At 33.9% G+C, this 24880-nt stretch overlaps 1 protein-coding gene across 4 annotated transcripts in view; it reads right to left on the bottom strand.

The window, feature by feature from the left end:
* TAFA2 (TAFA chemokine like family member 2) overlaps positions 1–24880 on the bottom strand; it is a 539444-nt gene that overhangs the window by 36086 nt on the left and 478478 nt on the right. For all 4 annotated transcript variants that reach the window (XR_004229940.1, XM_031940952.1, XM_031940950.1 and 1 more), the window contains 2 exons: positions 3317–3469; positions 2028–2152 (listed from right to left, as the gene is read on the bottom strand). Coding sequence is in view for 3 of the 4 variants with exons in the window: in XM_031940952.1 (XP_031796812.1) it covers positions 2028–2152; positions 3317–3469 (278 nt within the window). In the remaining variant the exon portion in view is untranslated. The remainder of the gene's footprint in view (positions 1–2027; positions 2153–3316; positions 3470–24880) is intronic.

Genomic DNA, 24880 nt, shown 5'->3' with positions numbered 1-24880 from the left:
AAAATTTAACTGTTGAGAAAATGAGAAATTTTGAGATTCTTAATATAGTTTATTATACAAATAATCTAGCATTATCAGAATATTTTAAAGTAAATTAATAATTGCCAAATGTAGTATTGCCTTACTGGGTGATACAGTTATTCTAGTTAATTGACTGTATTTCTATGAATGAGGGACATAGCATGAGTTTTAAAAAGATTTGTTGGCTTTTAGCCACCAGATCACAGAGTCAAGACTATTTTGACAGAATGTTAATTTGATTATACTTGCTAGCTCTTCAATATGACTTTAGGTAGCATATGAAATAACAAATTATTAGTACAGATGAAATCATAGTGCTAGCTAGGAACTGGAAAGGCAAATTAATCTATTACAAGGTATCACCGTTCTCAAAAATTACTGCAACTTTGCCAGCCTCCAGTTGTTGTACAGATTTTATTTTGGTTTGGATTTCACTTGCTTTTTTTCATCTCACTTAATACAATAAAAATTTAACAACATTTTTATAATCATGTGACCTTTATCAAACATTCTGATGTTTGACAAATTATTAGTACAGATGAAATCATAGTGCTAGCTAGGAACTGGAAAGGCAAATTAATCTATTACAAGGTACACCGTTCTCAAAAATTACTGCAACTTTGCCAGCCTCCAGTTGTTGTACAGATTTTATTTTGGTTTGGATTTCACTTGCTTTTTTTCATCTCACTTAATACAATAAAAATTTAACAACATTTTTATAATCATGTGACCTTTATCAAACATTCTGATTCTACTCAACTTCTAAGTAAGTATACTCTTTGATGTAGAGGTTTCAAAGAACACAGGGGGTTTGTGTATAGATTTCAAGGGATCTGTGAATTTAGATTGGAAAAGAATCATTGCATCATTATTTCAATATAATTCAATATAATTTCCTTTATAAAACTATATATTTTAGTTTATGTATGTAAATATTTTATTCTGAGATTGGGCTCAAAGACTTCACCATCACTAGTTTACACACACACACACACACACACACACACACTACACACACACACACACACACACACACACACACTCACACATACAAAGGGGCTATAGTTAAAAATCCAGGTTTCAGAGGCTCATTGGACATTAAAAATTTTATCAGCAAATTCTGTGAAGCAGAATTCAAATTTTCTCATCCTTCACCACAGAATACATTGTCAGGATTTTGACATTCGGGTTTATGAAACTCAACTCTCAGATAAAGAGGTTAGATTAATTATTAATCATTATTTGTCATGGGTGCTTCTTTCCTAAGTTTAAAAAGATTGTTATCCAAAGAGAATTTATATTTTTTACTGATCTTGACATCCCCAAACCTCCCCTAAGAATCTATTTCAGCATTTAACCACCTTCATTATTAGGAAAATTTTAACTAGAAGATCCAGATACTCCAAATAGTCACATGGGGGGTTGGGGGAGTCTTGGTTTTTAAGATCTCAGGGGCTGACATAGCCAGAACAAATTTTGTGGTATTCAATTTAATCTACCTTGGAAGGACAAGGATATGAGTTTACCTTTCCAGGAGAGGTTAACAGGTTCTAACAATCAGTCTCTCATGTGATAAAGGATTTTATTTTCGATCCAGACAGATGATTTTGTTGACCCAGAGAATTCCAATATGGAAATTCCTTCCACTGAGGCAGATTTGCAACTCATCTGCAACTTCACATCCTATAACATTTCCTGCAACACTAAAAGATTTAGTATTCATCCAGCTAGAGTGAATCAAAGGCAGGACTGATTCCCAGATCTTCCTGGCTGAAAAATAACCTCTTCTAACTAGTCCAGTTTTGTATTATTGCTTCTGAAGGAAAAGTTGCCATTTGCCAAATAGTTTTGTAGCTGATATTTACCTTTCCAAGACCAATTAGTAAGTATAATTCTAAAACAAAATTCCTTCCCAAAAATGGCACTTGGATCTGATTATATCTACTTCATGTTTTATTAGCCATATTCTATACCATATTATAAACCAAGGTTTGGCTTGTACCTACCCTCGTTGTCTTCACTTTATTTCCCGAGGAACAACTCCATCCTTTCCGGTCTGGAAGAACTTTACATTCCTCTCCTTCAAGACATGGCTGCATGTGACACCACCATTTCTGCTCCACTATTGAAGCTTCAGGAAAGGGAAAAAATAAAGTTACTCTTTTCTTCCCTGTTCATTATTGTTTATGGTTCTGTGGCAAGACTATATGGAATGGGAATGAAGAGAAGTAAAGGAGATGAAAAAAAGCATGATTTCATTCTTCAGTTGATATTCTGGATTTTGAGGGAAGTTCCTTAATTTTAGCCAAAGGGATGTGTGTGATATGCTCCTAGATTGGCTTACCAAATTTATTTCTTCATACTGTTTACAATCTTCTAGATGTCAAACACTCTGACTAGAAGCAATATTTCCATTTTAAAATGAATATAGAATTCTCTATAAACAAATTGAAATTCTTAGGTGTTGTAACATTAAACTTATACTACAGGCAAAAACAGCATCATATAATATAAAAAATATTCATATAAGCGTTTAAATTCTACATGATATGACATTAAAATTGCTTATTTGAAAATGACAAACATATCAAAGGTTTTACTCAGTTATCAAATGAGAGTTCTGCTTAGAAAAGATATTGACTTGTCTCCCAATAAATTAATAATGTGAAATTTACTGACAATGAAAGACTCTATTATCTAAATTCTTTTTTTCTTTTTTTGGGGGGAAGCAATTGGGATTAAGTGATTTGCCCACAGTCACACAATTAGGAAGTATTAAATATCTGAGACCAGATTTGAATTCAAGTCTTCCCAACTTCAGGGCTGGTGCTCTATCCACTGTGCCACTTAGCTGCTCCTGTCATTTAAATTCTTAAAAGAATCTGTTACATAAATTATTTTAGTAGAGTAATATCAAATCACTAATTTCATTTCTTCTTTCCCATTTTTTTAATCTTCTTTCCTGACTGCATTTCAACAAAATGCCAATCAAAATAAAGAGCATGTGCACTGCTGAGCAAAATATACCAGATTATCAATTAAATATCATCTTCTAAGAAATAAAAATGGTTATCAAGGACTTTAATATTTATTTCTAGAATTGATTTCTGAAGAATTGAAAAGTTCTTATTATAAGTCTTGTTCTAGAGCACAGAGGTTTTTCCTCCCTAACCCTTATTTTTTACCACATTCCCATATCTTTGAAAGTCAATGTTATTGTAAATCACCAGAATATTTGGTAGTATTCTGGGGAAAAAATTGTAGAAATTTAATAAAACAATTGAAGAAATCGCACCATCAACACAAGAAGGAGCGGCTCTCGTGGTGCCTGCCACCTGTCCTGGGAAGCATGAGCACTTGACCGTCTGTGACCTTTCTTCTATCTTGTTCTTATTACAACATCTATGGAGCGCCACCACCTCACAGGTTCCAGTTTTAACATGGTGAGCTGTGCAAACAAAACAAAAAAAGAAAAAGAAGATGGAATGTCAAGGCAACTTACTATATCCCCCCCTTCTAATTAGAAATACATTAACTATAGCTCTATATGGAATTGGTCATGCATGAAACTAGAATCACAATGATGCTAACTTGCTAATGCAAATTTGATTTCTTTTCTAAATGTAGTAGTACTAGCTCCATCAGTAAATACTTGGTGAAGCAAAATGAATTAATGGAGACAGTCTAGTGAACAATTACAGCAATTTGAAATATAGAAGCATTGTAAAGGATCATCAAAAATGTATGTACTTGCATAATAATAATGGGTAACTTTTTTTGCACCTTTCTGTTCAACTCGAAAATCAACATTATTTTCCTTCAGTGCTATAATTATTTTTCATCACTTCTCAGAAGTAACTCTCCTTTGAAAGAAGACATGAAATGAAAAAGCCAAAGATACTCTCTCTGTGTCTCTGTCTCTCTGTGTGTTTCTCTCTCTCTCTCTCTGTCTGTCTGTCTGTCTTTCTCTTACACACACACATATAGCTCTGAAAACCAATGTTCCATCAATATCCTATAGTACCTTCATTGAATGTTTAAGTTTTATTTCTTTCAAAAATAAGCTATTCAATGGGAAACTCAACAAACAGACAATCTGGAGATTTCACTTATGTCTTTATCATAGTGAAGACTATTTTTAAAAGGTCATAAGTACATTTTGTATTTGTACCAACTTTCCATGTCTGTTCCTCTGCATATATACTCATAAAAGAAATATATATATATATATATATATATATATATATATATATATACACACACACAACCTGAACAGTCACCACTGGATATGCCATTAGAGCAGAGGAGAAATTATTTACTAACCACACTTCCCAATCCAACTGGCTTCATCAAAGCAATACTCAATAAGGGTTTTCATTTGTGGAGATTCCCAATATAAACAAGAGAGGTGTTAAAAAAATGTTCAAAGATAGAATACCTGAAGTCAGGAGGACCTGAATTCAAATCTGGTCTCAGACACTTATCACGTCCTCTAACCAAACTATTTTTGGGAGGGTTTTTTTTTTTTTTTAAATCATCATCCACATATCTCCTCAGATTCCTCTTTTCCCACCTGGCTGCACTCATTTTGAATTTCTTTGACTTCTTAATCATGCCCTAGACTGGAAACTTCTCAATCCCCTCCCCTTTCCAGCTTCCTTTTGTGTATTACTTTCCTCTAGTAGACTGTAAGCTCTTTGAGAGCAGAAATAATCTTTTACAAACTTCTATTTCCAACACGTAGTACAGTGCCTAGCACATAATAGGAATTTAATAAATGTGACTTTATGCCTTCAGGCCAAACCTGCCCCATCTTTAAGATGATAAAAATATTACTCACCCTATCTATTTTACAGCATTAAGCTTGGGAAAACTTAATTCACAGCAGAATTCCAAGTTGTCATGTTGTTGTATAATTTCAGATTAAGCACAACTCCAGCTACTAGAAATAATATGGTGATGGGCAGACAGTAAAATTTCCTTACCACTTTCACACACACACACACACACACACACACACACACACACATCCACATGCTCACATGTACACACACTCATCATTTACAGATGAGGAAATGTGATTGTTTTTCTGACCTAGGAGAAGGAGGAGAAGGAGGAGAAGGAGGAGGAGGAGGAGGAAGAGGAGGAAGAAGAGGAGAAGGAGATGAAGGAGGAGGAGGAGAAAGAGGAGGAAGAAGAGGAGAAGGAGGAAGAGGAAGTGGAGGAGGAGGAGGAAAAGGAGAAAGAGGAGAAGTAGGAGATGGAGGAAGTGGAGGAGGAGGAGGAGAATACAGCTCTCAAGTTTGTCTAGGAAATTTGGAATTTGATGAAGTCAGGAGAAAGTAATCTATGCCTTATGTAGTTATATAGATTGAGAATAAAGACAAATGAAATCATAAAAAATAAAAGTTATTACTACATATAAACTCCTCAGCATGTAGTAGGTATTTATGTAATAGTTAATAAAGCAGGAAGCTAAAAATGAAATCCAGTAGTTTTGCTTTAAAATGTTAGAAGGTAGGAAGTACAAAATTTCTTTATACCTATAGGTGAGACACAAAATATGATGAATTAACCATTTAATAGTAGGACCTTCCACCTTCCAAATGAACAAAATAGGATTCACAGATGAACAGTTAAAGTCATAGTAAAATAATACAAGGTCCCCTGAAGAAGATTTAAATAAAAAAAAACAATTTTATTCAAGTCAAAATCCCAGCCTGCAAAAAATTTTTGTTTTTGTTTGTTTTCTCCAAAAGATTCAGAATCACAATGCAAAGTGCTGTTGACTGTTTGAAAACAAATGTCTGAGACATTCTTTTTATTAAATTCCCATGAAATAGAGATACAAAATTTGATCCCACTACAATCTTAATTGGCTGCCTTTTCAAGCAGGACTTTAAATTCTTAAATGAAACATTTTGGGAAAGAATATAATTGGTTGTGGAAGTAAGTTCTAAAAACCATGTCACTGGGTCTCTATAAGGCCTGTATCCCAAAAAGATCATAAAAAAGAGAAAAAAACCCACATGTGCAAAATTTTTTATAGCAACCATTTGTATAGTGTCAAGAAACTGGAAACTGAGTGGATGTCTGTCAGCTGAAGAATGGTTGAATAAGTTATGATATATGAATATTATAGAATGTTAATTTTTTATAAGAAATGATCAACAGCATGATTTCAAAGAGTCCTGGAGAGACTTACATGAACTGATTCTAAGTGAAGTGAGTAGAACCCAAGAGATCATTATACATGGTAACAGCATTATGCAATGATCAGTTCTGGTGGACGTGGCACTTTTCAACAGTGAGGTGATTCAGACCAATTCCAATGTTCTTATGATGAAGAGAGCCATCTACACCCAGAGAGAATACTATAGATATTGAAAATCACAACATAGTATTTTTACTTTTTTGTTGTTGTTTGTTTGCATCTTGTTTTATTTCTCATTTTTTTTTCCTTTTTGATCTTATTTTTCTTGTGCAGCATGATAGTTGTAGAAATAAGTATAGAAGAATTGTACATGTTTAACATATATTGGATTCCTTTCCAGAGGGGGAGGGGGAAAGTGAAAGAAAAAAAAATTGGAACATAAGATTTTGCAAGGGAGAATGTTGAAAATTATCTATGCATATGTTTTGAAAATAAAAAGCTTAAAAAAAAACTTTCTCAGAGGAATTATGATTATTTAAAAACTAGGTTCATTACTTGAACTTGACCAGAAAGTGAATTTCTTCAAGATCATAGCTAATTATTTGTGATTTGCTTTTGATCCATGAAAGCTTGATGTGAATAAGTCTTTTTGAACATATAGAAATAACACATTCAGATTTTAAAAAGAGCTCATTAATTGGTTTAATAAAAAAATCTATTGAAATGAAATCCCAGAAGAGATTTTTTTTTCTTAAAGTTTATTGGGTGTAATATTAGGAGGGTTTAAAAAAAATTTTTAAACCTTCTGAATAGATTTCTTCACATCAAGACTGTAGTGTAAAATAGAGGAAAAAGTTCTAGTAAGGCAGAAGAAGATCTGGAATCTTGACAAACTTGTATTATTTGAGTAAGTCCTCTTAATCTCTTTGGCTTTGGTTTCCTAACATGTAAAATAAAAAAGTTGAACTACCTAACAAATAAGGTCCCTCCCAGCTCTTAAATCTATGATTCTATATTCCACTTTCATCTGGAACAAACAATAGTTTAGGAAAAAAGGAAAAGTGCCATTTTAAAATTTACATATTTTATCTTCATTTGATTATTTATTATTTTTAGATTTATTTTATTTATATTTTATTTAATATTTTTAGTATTATTTTAAATGTGGAATCAAATCCATGTTCTACAACTTATTACCAGTAGAAAAATCCATGAGTCTATGAACAAAATCCTAGATTTACACTAGTAAAGTATAATACATTATTATGGTAGAGACAGCCTCGTTTGGTGGATAGGTCCCTGGATTTGGAATCAGAAAAATTTGGGTTCAAATACTACCCCAGTACTATTTTTGTGATTATAGCTAAGTCACAAACCTCAATTTCTTCACAAAATGAGGAATTAAGTAATCTTTAAGTCATCTTATAACTCAAAATCTAAGTCCTATGTTTCTATACTATGTAATATAACATTAATCATTTTAATTCAACAAATATTTTTCTATAGTAAGAGCTTTTTATTTTTCAAAGTACATGCAAAGATACTTTTTGACATTCACCTTGCAAAGCCTCATGTTCCAAATTTTTCTCCTTCTCCCCCACTTCTCCTTCCCTTAGACAGCAAGTAATCCAATATAGGTCAAACAAGTGCCATTCTTTTAAACACATTTCCACAATTATCACGCTGTAGAAGAAAAATCAGATCAAAAGTGAAAAAAATGAGAAAAAAAGCATGCAAGCAAAAAACAACAAAAAAGGAGTAAAAATACTATGTTGTGATCCATATTCAGTTCCCATAGTCCTCTCTCTGGATGCAGAGGGCTCTCTTCATCACAAATCTATTGGAATTGCCCTGAATCACTTCATTGTAAAAAAAAAAAAGTCTTAAGTCTATCATAATCGATCATCACATAATCTTGTTGCTGTGTAAAATGTTCTCTTAGTTCTAGTCATTTCACTTAGCATCAGTTCATGTAAGTCGCTCCAGACTTCTCTGAAATCACCTTTCAGCAGGCAATCTTAAGGATCTGCTGTGTGCATCCTGACTATAGGAAGTTTAAATTCTACTGCACTGGGGAGGGGAGAAAGGGTTCAAAATGTACAAAGAAAAGCAAATAGAATAAAATGTGAAAATTGAGAGAGCTCTTAACAGAAGAAGAAACAGAAGAAAATGCATCAAAGACAAGAGAGACGAGATGGAAAATGTTTCTCCGATAGCACAGAGATATGAGACGAAATGCCATGTTTGAGAGGCACAGTGAAAGTGTGGTTGCCTGGAATATTGAGCTGTGAACAGAACAAAGAGCTCTGAATTTGGGGGATCACTCTATATAAACTTGGACAAATTACTTCCTTCTGGGACTTCAATTACCTAATCTATAAATGAACTAGATTTCCTGAGATGATTTCTAGGTCTAAATCTTTTACTCTTTCTACCTCTAAATCTACATTTCCAGGAAATATGGAAAAGGGAAAAATGTCAGATTTCTGGAATCATTATAGAAATATGTGCCTCCATTGGTCTATCCTAGTTCTTCTTTGCTATTTATATCTCTTCTCTGGGAACATCAACAATTCCCAAGAATTTAATTATTGTATCTGTGCAGATCTTTATATTCAAGGAGAGTTTCCTGTCAGAATTCCAAAACTACATTGTGAGCTGTCTGCTGGATATGTATTTATGAATGTTCCATTAACATGTCCAATTCAACATGTCCAAAATAAAATTAATTTTCCTTCTAAACCTCTAAACATATTTATTGCTATTGAATGTATACACTTCACCCTCTGCCGCTCACCAAAGTTAGTTACCCCAGAATCATTCTTAGTTCATTCCTCTCCCTCATCCCTCATATCGAAAGTTTCCAAATCCACTGAATTCTATTTATATAACATCTCTCAAATCCAATGCCTCTTTACTTATGCGGTCACCATCCTAGTTCAAGAATATATCACTTCTCTCTTGCATTACTGTAATATTCTTCTAATCAACTTTCTAGTTTCTGCTAACTGTTATCAAAATAGTTGTTCTAAGGCACAAGCCTGACCCTGCAACTCTCTCTACTCAGAAGTTTCAGTAGGTCCCTAGTGTCTCATGAAGAAAATTAATTAATTAATTAATACAAATCTCTCAGCCTGACATTTAAAACCCTCTGTTATCCTTGGAGGCTTTCACTTTAACAATAATCTCTCTGACTAGAACATCTCTAAGGAATCTTGTATCTCAAACAGTCTATGATTCCATGATCCTAAAATATATAATGAATATGCAAGATGTTCATAATATAATGCATTCTATGCACAGCTGTTCAAAAAAAAGTTATGTCCATTTTACAGTTTAAAACATACTCACTTAATTGTGTTGACATGATATTCAAGTAAAAAGAAATAAGACTTGACAGCTGAGCTGTGTTGGAGAATAAATTTAACACCGGATTGTAAATTTGTTCCTACTCAGTTTCCTCTTCATTCAATTTCAGTACTGATTTGTATTCTGATTTGTCTCATTGATTTTGAAATTTTGTTTGTCTCCATACACTTCTATTTACCCAGCTCGACTAGCTCTCGAGAGAACCTGTATTATACTTTCCAAGTAAAAATAAAGCATCATCTACATGCACCAATAGGCATCTGAAATGCAAGCTAGTTAGTGAATTTAGGTGGCTGTAAATCATTTTAAAGAAGGGAGAAGGGGGAAGTGCTGCAAACAAATCTTTAAGGCAGCTAATTTCTCACTTTTGTTCATTAAAAAAAAAGAAAATTGTAGACTTTTGTATAAACAATAAATTATTACAAATTATTGTAATTGATATAAAAAATAAAAATCGTTATTTATATTTCTGAAGGATAGAGTGATGTATGAAATCAAATCAGGAACAAAAATAACCAAATGTCACTGTCAGTTTTCCAAAGACAACTACTTGAACCATTTTGATATTTTCATAGAGAAACATAGAACTACAAGGAACGGAAATATTATGTCACTAAAGAAAAATGATAAAAATCCTCTGATATTCCACCATTTTTACTGGAAAAAAATTTTAACCAAAACTCTCAATTGCAACTTATTTGTATAATACTTTTAGAGAAATGAAGCAGATTATTAGAAAATCCTCTTAATATTAGGAATTTAAAGAAAAAACATCTATTAAATGGTCAGCTAGGTGATACAGTACATAGACCTCTAGGCCTCTACTTAAGAAGATAAGTTCAAATTTGACTTCAGACACTTAACCAGTTCTGTGAACCTGGGTAAGTCATTTAACCTCTATTTCTTTCACTTTATCTATAAAATAGAGGTAACAATAACACCTATCTCTAGAGTTGTTGAGATCAAATAATAAAATAATTATAAAGCTCTTCAATAGTGCCTGGCACATAATAAATGCTATAATAATGCCAGCTTTTATTATCATCATTACCTTGAGCATAAAATACATCCAGTATGATTTCCTCCCCTTTTGACAAATATATCTACAATACTGGATAGTGAGAATTGGTGATCAGAATATCACCCAAAAGTGCTAAAAATCATCAATCCATCAGAGAAATAGTAAATTATGTTCACCGTACTGTACTTACTAAGATAACACTAATACAATTCACAAGAATTTTCAATGACAAAGGAGATTTCTGCTTAATTCCATTGCACAGAAAATATACTCAACTCAAAAATATACTCAAGAGTATTTTGTGTGCTATAAAACATACATCTCTTGGAAGAAATTTCAGGAATTGGAATTTATTAAAGGAAGAAGCATAAATATTGGAAAGAATGATGTCCTGAAAGAGGACACATATGCTCTTTGGAGAACTCTCCCTAGTTTTGGGAAGTAAACTAAGGAAGTTGGACTGAATGGTCTTAGATAACTTTCAAGTCTTAAAAATCTATCCCTCTAAAATTTAAGGCCCAAGTAAATGCAACATATCCCACATTAAGGAAATAAATATCCATGCTCAACAAATAAAATATTTTCTCAAAATGAATAAATATTAGCATAATGAGGCCCCTGAACACTTATAAATCAAGAAGCTTCATGGAGCTAAATATTTAATGCTGAAAGAATTTTGTAGATAAGCTATATCTTTAATAGGTCCTTTTAGATGGACTAAGTCCATCTAATATTGACTCAGTCAAGTCTAATTTGATATAGTACAATACGATTCCTTTTATTTCTACATATTATGTACTTTAACAAGAGGTAGTATGACATAGTGAATAAGTACTAACCTTAGAATGAAAAATTGAATCCAAGAATTGTCCCAGATACATCTTTGCTGGGTGATCATGAATAACTTAATGATCAACTCTGTACCCCCAGAAACCCTACAAGACTAATTCTAAATTAAACTGGTTGAAGATCTGTAGCCATAGATGAAGATCCCACATTGGATATCCCCAATGCCAGTGAAAACATAGTTATGCTCTTTTCCCAAGAAAAAAAATAAACTTAATAATCAATGTAAGTGGAAGATTAATGACTAACTGTAACAAAGAAGTGACTACAAGCTCTTCAAAAGAGGCCAATAAAACATAAATTCTGATAGGCCCTATGCTCTAATCTGGTTAAAGTAGGAGTTTGGGCTTTGTCTCCAGATAACCAGTTTAAACAAATACAGGGAACCTCCTCTTAAGAAAGTAAACCAACCAGTAATGAATATTCTTTGGTCCTGGCAATTCATTGATACTGAATATTAAGGTATGGTATGGAAAAGGGTTGTTTTATATCAATAAAAAAGTACCAAACTGAATAAAGATATGAATCTTTTACTAAACAGAATGTCCAGAAAAATATCTCAGCAAATTGAGTCAATAATTATTGAAAAATCTGAAGTAAACATTTAACCTAAACAGGTTACATTCTTAATTACTTATCAAGTTATCACCTTTTCATTTTAACAAAAAGTATAAACAACCATGAAGAGGAGGTACTATATGCATAAATAATCATATAACAGGAAAGGATTATTTATTTATATGATCAGTGTAATTTGAAGTAAATTATAATAGGGAACCAAAAAAGCAATGGGATTACAGATGGTATTTTGTTTTTCCTTTTTCCCACTATGGGAGTGAAGATAAATATTTATTAATTGAAAAATGAATTTAGAAATGAAAGAACTATGATAGGTTAAAATAGGTTGTAGCATATTAACAGCAATGAGTTATCCAAGAGATGTAGCATACAAGAAGTCATCAAAGACATATTTAACTGAAAAAGAACCTGAGCTGATTATATAGCAAGAAAAAGCAACAACGAAGCACTTTGTCACTAATTATATGATCTTAGGTAAATCACTTAATTCTCCTTATAAAGAGAAGGGGGTGCACTAGATGACCTTTGGGGTTCCTTTTCTAGCACTTGAAATGGTGAGAACTACATCAATATTAATTAAATCTTCAATAAACTGGAGGAAAGTCACATAAATCCTTTATGGTAGATTTTCAAAAAGATATAGTTCAAGGTTGTATAGGATGAAAAGATGTTAAAAATTGAAATCTGTAGCCCCAGTGAGATATCTTCCCATCAATGAGGTTGAAGTTTCATTAACAGATTGAGGTAATTAAAGTTTGGAGTGCCTAGCTCACAATAACCCTACAAGGGAAGTTTAAAGAGTAATATTCCAATTTTTCAGTTTAAGTAACCGAGAGATGCCCCAAAAGATTGCCACTTACCCAGCTCATATAGCTTTAAAATCAAGGAGTTAAGAACTTAGCTTGGGTAGTTTATATCTAAGACTTCCTTCCCCTGCTTTGTGGGTGGTAAAAAAAAGAATAAAAAAAAGAATACTCTGAATCTCTTATTCATTTAAACGTGGGGTTTTTGAGATTTTTATATATCATGAACACATTCCCCCCCCCCTCACCAATGAAGCCTATGGACACCTAAGAAAACATTTTAAATGCATAAAATACTCAGTATTAAAAAGCAAAGAACTATCGTGAAAGAAAGATGATTTTTCCCCATTCAGGTTCATGTACCTATTGATTGTGAGCACAAGGTTAAGAAACCCTGATCTAGATAATCTACCCAACAAAATGAATGAAACCTTCTGGAGCACAAATTGACAATTCAAAGTCCAAATCCTTGATCAAACCAACCAAAGATTTAAATAATTCAGCAGAAATGGAGATAAGTAGCCCAACATTGCTCATTTTGTTGTTTGCTGGACATGTATTACCACTGGAAGCATGAAGCATGAATTGAGATGTAAATATTTTTTATAAGTTCTCAGAATTGGACCAAAGGAAACGTACATAAACTTATTTGGGAATATTTAATTTCAAACATGTTAAATTGACAATATATCAAGAAGCTGAACAAATAAGAGGTCCTGGGATGAGAGGATGACAGGGAGTGTGATTTAGGGAAAGAGCCTTGCATTTTAAAAGGAGAAGATCTAGGTTCAAATCAGTAGATTAGCTTAGAGACTAGTCTATCAACTATGGCATTAATACTTCTTTTGTGAGAATGAGAGAATTTCTTTGAATTCTTTCAAAGAAAATATGTATCATGACTCTCACACATTTCAAAATACCTGAAGAGGGTTGAGTTCCATGATTCTGGAAATATATAGTGTTTTGAGTTTATTTATGATAACAAAATTAATCAAATTATAACAATAGCCTTTCCTAGCACAAATGAAATGTGTGAATGAAATCTTCTTCACATCTTCCCTCAAACATCTGCTCAATATTGTCTCACACATTACAGAACTTTCTTCATTTCACTCCACTTCCATGATGTATGTGTATATGGACCCCATAAATATGAAAAATAAAACTTCAGGAAGAAAGAAATAGGGTCCATTATAGGATGACAGAATTTCTGAGCTGAAAAAGACCATTCTCTATACCTAAAAAATTCTCCCTACATTATTCCCCCAAAGTGATCATCCAGCCTACATTTGAGTACCTCCAGAGAGAAAAAACCCACTAATTCCAGTCAGCTATCCACCTTTTGATAACTCTAATTGTTAGGAATAATTTCTAAATTTGCTGTTTTGCAACTTTAACCTATTTATTGCTACTGGTTCTGCCCTCTGGAGCTAAACAGGAAAAGTACAATTTCTCTTCCAGAAGACAACTTTAAGATACTTGGAGATAGTTATCATGACCCTCTGAGTCTTCTCCATAGGCTAAATATACTTACTCTTTAAATCTGTGTCACCTTGCAGATACAAGCCTTTGAACAGTGCAAGTAGTTCTCTGAATAAGCAGCATGTAAAACATCAAAGCAAGAAAAATAGGGCTCCACAAACAACTTGCATATAGTCTCTAAACATGCTTATCTTTTAGGGAGTTCCATTTCTTTTAAGAAAATGAAGTATGTCATTTAGATATTTGTGTAATTTAATGTTGCATTTCAAGACACTTAACAAGAGTTAATCTAGGGATGGCTAAATAAATTTTATTTCTCAGTGCTGATTAACTCTCCAGGTGAGAGAATGTTTTGAGTAACAAAAAGGCAGCCAAGAATGGGATCCCAACAAAGGTGGTGGAAGGGAAGCCGAGGATGACCACCCTAGGGCATAGTAGGGGTCAATCTTGTATTAAATTGCATATCAGATCTTATTAAGTTAAGATTTATGCGTAATAGATTTATTAATTCAGAGCTGGAAGGGACTTAGGTATCTTATAATATTCCTTATTATAGATTCCTTATAAATGACATAGCCTTTCAGAGGTTCTTGACAATCACTTCATGCTGAATGCATGAAGTCCCAGAATAGTAGGAGACCTCCTCTATAAGATTCCCAGTCATTAAAAGAAGAGAATTGAGCCATTCAAATAAGAGAGCATGGGAACATAATCTAGGGAATACAACATTGTATAATGGAAAGAGAATAAGATCTGAAGTCTGAGAAACAGGGCTCAAATTATAGACGTATCTTACCTTTGGTATTTGCTAAAGTCAATTAAAATCCCTGAGCCTCAGTTTCCTAACCTATAATATGAGGGAATTGGGCTAAATGATTGATCTCTGTTATCCTTTCCAACCGTAAATACTATGATTCCATCAGAACAGTTCATCTCACTGCAGGTGGCTCTAGAGGTATTATAGTGAGGAAAAGAGGATTTATTTGTTCACAGGATTTAGTTTCTTGGGTCATGACATAGGATGTAAGAATTAAGGTTCTGGACCAGAAATGGAGTATGACTAACTATTGAAAGGAAGAATGCATTTGCCCAAAGACTGGCTGATCTGATTAAGAGACTTTAAACTACAAAAGGATGAGAGGGATAAATGCAGTCAGATAATGTTGCTAAACCAGATAACACAGAGGGTAGCAGGTAGGAGGAAGAATATCAATAGAGGTGTTCAGTAATCCCCAACAATGTTCAGAATGATGATGAGTAGAAATGATACCTCTGAGTTCTGTATTACTGGTAAACATAGCAAACCAAAATTTCAACTTGAAGTAATTGTTATGACCTAATAAGTACCACTGAAACTTTATAGGATATAGCTTTATGAGTGTAATAGAGCACCTGATGAAGGAGAATCAACTGTGACGAAGAAAGGAATTCCATGCTTTGAATGGAACCCTGTATTCCTACATGCCACATTATGATTCAGAAAGCCAAATCCTGTGAATAAACTCTATACTCACCTGAACAGCTGGGTAAGAGCAATGGATAGAATGCTGGGCTTAGAGGCTATTTGCCCAACAAGATTGTAACCTATGATAGAAGCTTAAACATAAAAGTAAATGTTTAAGGGAAAGAATAATACTTCCACATCCCCAAGTGCTCATCTTCCTGAGTTCAAATCTGGCCTTAGATATTTACTAGTTATGTGATCCTGAGCAAACTACTTAACCCTGTTTGCCTCAGTTCCTCATCATAAATGAGCTGGAGAAGAAAATAACAAACCAGTTCAATGTTTTTGCCAAGAAAACTTCAAATGGGGTCAAGAGGAATCAGACACAAACAAAAAACAACTTAACAACACTTACCTAATTGTCGATAATACAAAAGCATATATTCCTAAAATGAGGCTATATCAAGGAGATATTAAATAAAATACCTTAGAATATGAGGGGACAGGGATTTGTTCATTCATTCACATATGTGTGCATGCAGTCAACCAATAATATTGTCTATTGTGTGCTCATTTTGTGGAAAGTAAAAGCAAGAAGACGGAACAAGTAGCAGAAGGAAAATAGAGGATCAGAGCCATCAAGAATTGCTGGGCCACCACAGCATGAAGGAAACAAGGATTCCTAAGTAGGTAGCCCTGCGCAACCTGAGGGAGAATTTTGAATGGGATTAAGTCTGAACAGGGAAGAGCAAATGTGATTCAAGCCAGTGATACATTCTTCCCCTCCCTGCCATCTATTCAGGGGAAGAACTGTACATTCTCTGGATTATTTACACACTTTAACTTTCTGTTCTGTCTGTCCAGCCTCAGGCTATTTGAAAAGAGCAGCTGGGAATACAGAAGTATTGTTCTTTTCCCTAAATATTTACTTTTATGTTTAAACTTTTATCATAGGATAGAACCCAATTGGGCAAATAGAAATCCTAAACCTTGCATTGTGTTTAGAGAAGATAAGAAGGAAAGTAGGCAATAGATTCCCTTTCAAGAGATATATTTTGTACAACTGAGTAGGTCTGGGAGTGAATGGGAATAAAGGCATTAAAAACAAAGAAAAAAGAGGGAGAAAAAGTTCTAAATAACTTAAGATCAAATATATTTCCAAATGATTCCTTTTAGGGGTATTAACAGCTAGTATAATCTCAATCCAGGACCAAGGGAGGGGGAACAGTCATTTTCGCCTTCCTTAGAAGGTATCCTGGGCTGGATCTAATAAAAGTCATACCCCTAAAGGAAGTGAGTTGCAGAAAACCCTGCTCATTCTAAGGGAATGAATTCCCCTGACATGCTCAATCATGAAATGATTGATAGCTAAACTAGCCTCACTTACTAATACTACCTAGTGAATAGGCTAATAAAAACTATAGATTTTAAAATTGCTAATGTTATTTTAAAAGATTTTTATTGATAGGATCAAGGCAAAAGAAATATCAAAGAAAGGATAGGATCTCTGCTTGATATAACTGATGAGAATGGATAAGAAATAACCACCAAATTCCTATTTTCTCTTAGATGGATCTGATAGAAGAGAATCAACAGTGAATACTTATTAAGCACCTTCTATGTCCACAGCACTGATCATCTCATTTGTTCCTCACAACAACCACATATTACATTTGAGGAAACTGAGGCAGACAGAAACTAAGGACTTATCCAGAATTAAAAAAAAAAAAAAAAAACTAAGAAGTATCTGAGGTTGTATTTGAACTCGGGTCTCCTGACTACTAAGGGATCAGTTCAGACATTTACTAGTTATGTGTCTCTGGGCGGGTCACTTAACCTTCCTCAATTTCCTCATCTGTGCAAGGAGCTGAAGAAGTAAATGACTAGCCAGCTGTTAGTGTTCCCATTCCCTATGCATTTTATTTGTATTTATCTTTTATATATTTTGCATTTATTTGGCTGTATGGTTATAACATAAATCTGGAAATAGGAGAAAATAACACATTGCTCCCTACTATTCACCATCTTAGAACCCTTAAGAAGAAGATAAAATCTCTAATACCCATCAAAATTGAGATGTTTCCTAAACAGAGACCATATTTGGAGCAGCCACAAGACCACTTCCCTTCAGACATAGGTTTGGAAGACTAAAGCATCCTATTCCTTTCTCCAGTTCTTCTGGGGCCTTGCTTTGGAATACAGCATATTATTTAACAAATCAGGAAGTTAGGTAGCATAATGGCTAGAGTGATGGATTTGGAGTCAAGAAGACCTAAGTGTGAATCCCAACTTAAACACCTAATTGTGGGATTCTGGGCAAGTCACTTGACTTTTGGCTACCTATAACCTTTCAGACCAGTGATTAGTCTCCTTTTATGGATCCCCATCAAGGGCCATCTTCTCCATCCATGGGTGGCTCTGTCCTGGATCCTTTTCTCTTCTACCTCTATATTACTTAACCTGGCAATATCATAAACTCTTATGGGCTTAATTATCTCAGACCTATCAATCCTTCTCTAAATTCCTTGCTGATCTCGAATCCCATTTTTCTATCTTCCTTCAGACATCCTGAACTGGATATCCAGTAGACATCTTAAGTTTAACATATCCAAAATGGAACCCTCCAAGTTTCCCTATTACTGTAGAGGGCAATAACCATTCTCCCAGCCTCTTAAAATTCCAATCAACTCTAACTATTTCTCAATCCAATATCCAATCTGTTGCTAAAGCTTGACGATTTCATCTTGGTAACATCCCTCAAATATGCCTCTTTCTCTTCTCTGATAGGACCAACCCTTGGTATAGAACCTTATCTCCTCATTATTGGATTACTGTGACAGTCTGCTAGTAAGTATGCTTACTTCAAGTATCTCCCCACTATAATCCATTCTCCATCCTGTCACTAAAATGATTTTCCTAAAACATAGTTCCAAAATTCACCTCCCTACTCAATAAACTTCAGTGATTCCCTGTTGCCCCTAGATCAAATACAAAATCTTCAATTTTCAAATACCTTCATAATCCAATCCTCTCCAAATTTTCTAATTCTGTTATGCATTACACCTCCCCATATACATTCTTCCATCCAGTGATACTAATAGCTTCCTTACTTTTTTACAAGCCAAAAACTCTATTTCTTGGCTCTAGATATTTTTTCTGGCTGCCTCAAATACCTGAGATGCTCTCTCTCATCTTCACCTCCCTGTTTCTGTAGTTCTCTCAAGTCTCAACTAAAATTTCATTTTCTACAAGGAGCCTTTCCCAACACTTATGTCTAACATCTTCCTTCATTGATTATTTTCTATTTAACCTCTGTCTGGCTTGTTTGTATATATTTGTTTAGCTGCTGTCTACCTCATTAGATTGTGATCTTGAACTAAGAACTGGCTTTTGCCTGTTTTGGGATCCCTGATGGAACCATGTATCTGGTTCCTAGTAGGTACTTAATAAATGCTTACTGCCTGATCGCTTCAGTTTCCTCATCTTCAAAAAGGTGATAATGATATAACTTATCTCTCAGAGTTGTTGTGAAGATAATGTGAAATTATGTACATATATGAATTTACATATTTTATATATAGTACTTAGCAAATTCTTAAGTGTTATGAATTATGTTGCATTAAAAGTTATTAAATATATATGTCTTGTACATGAATAAAAGTGTGGACACAGATTTGACATATAATTATTAATTTGGAGAAGCATTTGCTATCAAATGAGTAAGAGAAACAGAGATCATTTCATTGTTAAACTCCTCAAACCCAAGGAGTCCTCATTCTAAATGCTGCAGTGAGAAGCCTTAATTTAGTCATAGACAGAGAGACAATGAATGCTTCACACATACCTAAATTGTTATTCAAAACCATAAGTGAAAAACACTCACTGGGAAACTGGTAAGAATTAGCAGGAGAAATGAGGGTGGGGAGATTTCAAAATGAAAGAATATCTGGAAATTGGAAATAAGAGAGAAATAAAATTTCCCAAAGATGTAGCAAAATAAAATTCTAACAAGCAAGAATGAGACTAAAATGCTATTCTGAATTTCCAAGACAACCATTTAAAGTTCATCAAGGCTTGTTGATCCAGAAAGAAGAAAAGTCTGCCTAAAATGCATACTCAAGTTATTTTGAATAGATTAATTCCTTTATTTTTGTTCTTCTAAACTCTAGGATTTGGATATTGTTACAAAGGAATCAAGTGCAATACAAGAACTCACTATGCTCTTTAGCATGCTCTTGTATTTTGTTCAATTCCAAAGGGGCCATATTGCCCTTCTAATAACTAAATTGATTTTATGTCTTAGAAAGTGGATTAATTTATTTATATCACTAGAGTGTTATGGTCACCAAAACAGAAAGGGTTAATGCATACTTGAAAATTATCTAAATTACAACCAAGGAACTTTGAGCTTAAGACAAACATTACTTTTGTAAAGTGTTTTTTAAAGAAAACATTGTTCAAAATAACAGCAATATTGTACATGAAGAATTGTAAATGACTAAGCAATACAATGACGCAAGACATTTCCAAAGGGCTAATGATGAAGCATACCATCCACCTCCAGAGAAAGAATTGATATTGTTAGAATACAGACTGAAGCACACTATTTTTCATTTTCTTTCATTATTTTTCTTTAATTCAATTACTGATACATGAAATGAATAATATAAAAATGTTTTTTTTTCATGATTGTATGTGCATAACCTATACCTGATTGCTTGCCCTTTCAGGATGAGGAATAGAGGAAAAAGAGAATTTGTAACTCAAAACTTTTTTAAAATGTTAAAAATCTGATTTAACATAATTTTAAAAAATAAAATAGAATTTTAAAAGATCTTTTCCATTAATGTTTTGTTTTAATGATAAGCAATAGTCTTCTAAACTGTAAGCATCCCCTGATAGAATGGAAGATGATAACAATTTGTTCCAACAGTTATGAAAGCAGCTGAAGCAGGTGCTATAGGGTGCTTAGAGCTTAGATAGACAAAGAAGATAACATAATCATCTAGTGCATTTCAAGTCATCACCAGTCATTTTGGCCTTATCCAATCACTGGACAGTGATGACTCTGGAAGCGAGAATGAGGCTGAGAACTGCAATTCTGCTTCACTTACATCCTTATACATAGATCAAAAGTGTCCCCATTAAATTGTAAGCCTCAGAGACCAGGGACTAGACTTTTTTTGTGTAGGGGGGAGGAAAGGTTGATTTTTATGCTTTTTAAAAAATATTACCAGTGCTTAGCACAATGACTGATGCATGGTAGGCTCAATACATGCTGTATAACTAGCTGATTTAAAAATTTCTTCCAGTAGAAAATACATCCCATCAGGTTAGCCTAACCAGTGAGAGACTTTGGGTCTGTAATCTATGGACCAGCCCAGGTAAGTTTGGAAAAAAATTGTCAGAAGAAAATTAGTCATCAGGTAAGGGATCTGTTGTTATTGTTGCTTATCCAAACTCTTGACTGTTCAGAGCATCAATAATAGGATGTCTGTGTCAGAACTTAGAGAGATAAAATCATAACTCATGAACTGCTGAAATTTTCAAGAAATCTGAAATTATCAATTGCCTCTACTTTTACCATTTGACTTAATATAGATATACACCTGATCAGATCAATAGTCAAAACATGGGTGACTTTATCAGTGTGGGACTTTCTCACACTGAAATAAATCAATCAATCACCAAGCATTCATTACCCATCTAGTTGTCTCAAATGCCATTTTAGATTCTGTGAATACAAATACAAAAGAATTGGGATTTTTCAAGTAGTTGAGGTTCAAAGATAGAGATTATAACATATTCAAAGATGATAAAAGATACAAAATAAATCCAAAATGATATAAGCAGGGGAACAATAATAATGCAATCATGAAAGACCTCTAGAAGGAAGTGTCCAGAATTGAACAATACATCTCTAATTAATAGTTAACTGAAACATGTCTATCACTGACCAGCTAGTAAATGCTAAAGCCAGGATTTGAATTAAGATCATCCCTCTCTCTTCAATACATCACACTATGTCTCTCTACAGTATAGTTAACATCTATAAATCCAGCTAGATGTCTGAGTTACATCCTGAACTGAATATAGTGGGTGATCAGCAGGCAACAAACATTCTTCAAGCATTTTCCATGTATTGGACAAATGTGAGTGCAAATAGAAGCAAAAAGAGATAGTCTTTGACCAGAAGGAATGTCTAATGAAAAAAGATAAGACAGAAAAGGAATAAAAAAATCAGAGCTCAGGGAGGTAGTAGAGTAAAAGAGTAATTCAACAATAGGGAAAGAGGTCCAAAAGGAAGCCAGGATATTCCAGACACTGAGTGAAAAAGAAAAAAGCTGAGGAATGGTAGTGAGGGCCACATGATCAGAAGCACAGCCACAAAGGGAATGAAAGATGGGTAATTCCCCAAAATGGAAACTCCAAGGAACTCAACAGTGGAAGAAGGGGCCATTGGTGCAGGGAAAAATCAAGCCACCCAAAACATGGAAGTGGAATCTGGAGAGTCAAAAGCAAAGAAACATACATTAATATAATGGTTTCTTTTAATTTGACCTAAATTTAGCATGGGTCAGCTTTATAACAATAACAAAATTAATAAATTATAAAAATAATAGGTAATAGATCTAAAGTGCTGTATTTTAACTTTGCAATGCATTTGAAATGCAATCATTCAATGATCATAACAACACTGTGAAATAGGTGCTATTTATATTTCCTCTTCACTTATAAAGAAATAGGTTAAGAATGATTAAACGACTTGCCTGGGGTAAGATAATAAGTATGTGAGCAAAACTTTGAATTCAGGTTTTCTTGATTCCTGGTCTTAGCAGTATATATACTAAACCATTGATCCTAAATCTTTTTTGGGGTCATGGATTCCTATAGCAACAGTCCAGTAAGGATTATGGAATCTTTCTCAAATTAATTTTTTTTAATGAAAGTAAATGCTAAATTTCATTTAGTGATTACTGAAAATAAAAAATGTAGTTGTTTCACATCCAAATTTATATGCCCTCTAAAATCTAAATAGATTTCTTGAATATTGCAGGACTTCTTAACCTGGGCTCTACAAAGAATTCACAGACAGATTTCAGGAGCTCCATGAACTTGTTAGGGAAAAAAACACGTCTTTATTTTCCTTTACCACTAACTGAAATATATCACATGATTCATTTATAACATTAAAAAAATTATTGTGAAAAGGAATTCACAATTCCTGTGACAATCACAGATTGTCAAAGAGACCTACGACATCAAAAGGTTAAAGAATTCTTCATCTATATCATCCTTTTGTTCTGAGGAAAGGGCACGGAATTATTGTAAATCTGAAACTATTAATTTTAGCATGAATATATGTTTCAAAAGAATATTTTTGTCCAGCACCAAGAGAAGCCCTAGGCAACAAGGAGACTTTGCACCTTGCTAATCTTTACCAACAAACCTAACAATCCACACTCAAATGGATTATTACTCCTCTCCACTGTAAAGCGGTTTTGAAATCACAAGAACAGTTCTTGACAAGTGTTTATCCCACAGATGTTAGCCCAGCTATGCTTGAAGGACTACTTCCACTGTGCAATTAACCTATTTAGTCCAATTGGATAAAGGATGGTAAGCAGAGTTCATGTGACATTGTATGCCAACAACATCCCTGGTAGCCTTTAAAAGCAGAGTTAATGAATGGTTGGCCATAGTCACCCTGCCAAGTGTACTCTACTGCATGATGCCGTTGGGGGGAAAAGTCTCATTCATCAGCTTGTCTGCCAGCCACTAGCTATAGCCATCTGTGAAAAAAGACTTTTGCACCCCCCCCCTTGGAAAAAAATCAAGTAAAACTAAAATGTAAGCATTCTCTAGGGATCAGTCACTAATGACCCAGGAAAATTAAGCCCCGAAGATTCCCATGGCCCTGATTCCCTGTTAACAATAGATTGTGGGATGGATTTATCTTCACTGAGTCAGGAAAAGGTTTGTTGGAATAACATGGCAAATTGGCTTCATCCCAGTTGGGCACAAAATCTGTAGAAAACATAAAACCACAGATGGAGTACTCCATGTAGAAACTCTAGGATTTGGACAGTTTTCAGCCATCTGACTTCAGCCTCCTGGGTTTACACAGGCTAATTTTATTCAATCAGTCCATTGGCACAAGGAAGAATGATTTTTTTTTAAATAGGTTATCTCAACTTCCACAGAAGTCAAAGCCCTCTCCATGACTGTAGTTACAGCTAAGGCTTAGTTGGCAGAACTATAATGAGAGATGGAGGCAGATCATTGGCACTAATCCCTTGAACTCTTCTACATAGTTACTATCTAATAGATTACCCTCTTCTGCCCCCACATGCTAAATGGAATAAAATAGGGATGTACGTCTTTCCTAAGAAGGTGATGCTGATATGATGCTAGATTAAGTAGGATACAACATGAAACCATGGTAAGAATATCACAAAAGTGGATAGTTCATTCAATTCAAGATTATTTTATCATTTTTTAAAAATCTAATTAAAAGATAGTAATGGTGGAGCAGCCAGGTGGTGCGGTGGATAGAGCACCAGCCCTGACATCAGGAGGACCTGAATTGAAATCTGGCCTCAGACACTTAACATTTCCTAGCTGTGTGACCCTGGGTAAATCACTTAACCCCAGTTGCCTCAGCAAAAAATAAAAATAAAAATAGTAATGGCTAGTAATCAAACAAATCAATAATCTGTCATTTGCAATATTCCATAGACTTTCATTTAAGATCTTTGATTATTGGAATGTTTTGTTATTGTTCTTTTCTCTCTAGAGAATTGTCACTTTTCAATTTTCTCCCAATACAACCTCCTCTTGTAAGAAATAGACTTCACCAAGGAAACAATTCAAAAATATTTCTCAGACTTGAAAATATGACTTATATGCATTCCTAAGCCCCACTAACATGCGAAAAGGCAGAAGACATGCTTCACAATCACTTCTTAACTAAATTGATCAGAACTTTGAAGTTTTTCAATGTTAAGATCATTTTGTAAAGTCTTCTCTTCACAATGCATCAGTTCATTTAAGTTTTCCCAAGTTTCCCTGAATTCTTCAGTTATCAAATCTTATGACATAATAATATTTTATTACATTTCTATGACATGGTTTGACCAGTCATTCTGCAAATGATGGGC

The sequence above is a fragment of the Sarcophilus harrisii genome, chromosome 5 (genome assembly GCF_902635505.1).
Source record: "Sarcophilus harrisii chromosome 5, mSarHar1.11, whole genome shotgun sequence".
NCBI lineage: Eukaryota > Metazoa > Chordata > Mammalia > Dasyuromorphia > Dasyuridae > Sarcophilus > Sarcophilus harrisii.
Note: the sequence above shows the minus strand (reverse complement) of the source record. Positions and strands in the feature narration are given on the sequence as shown.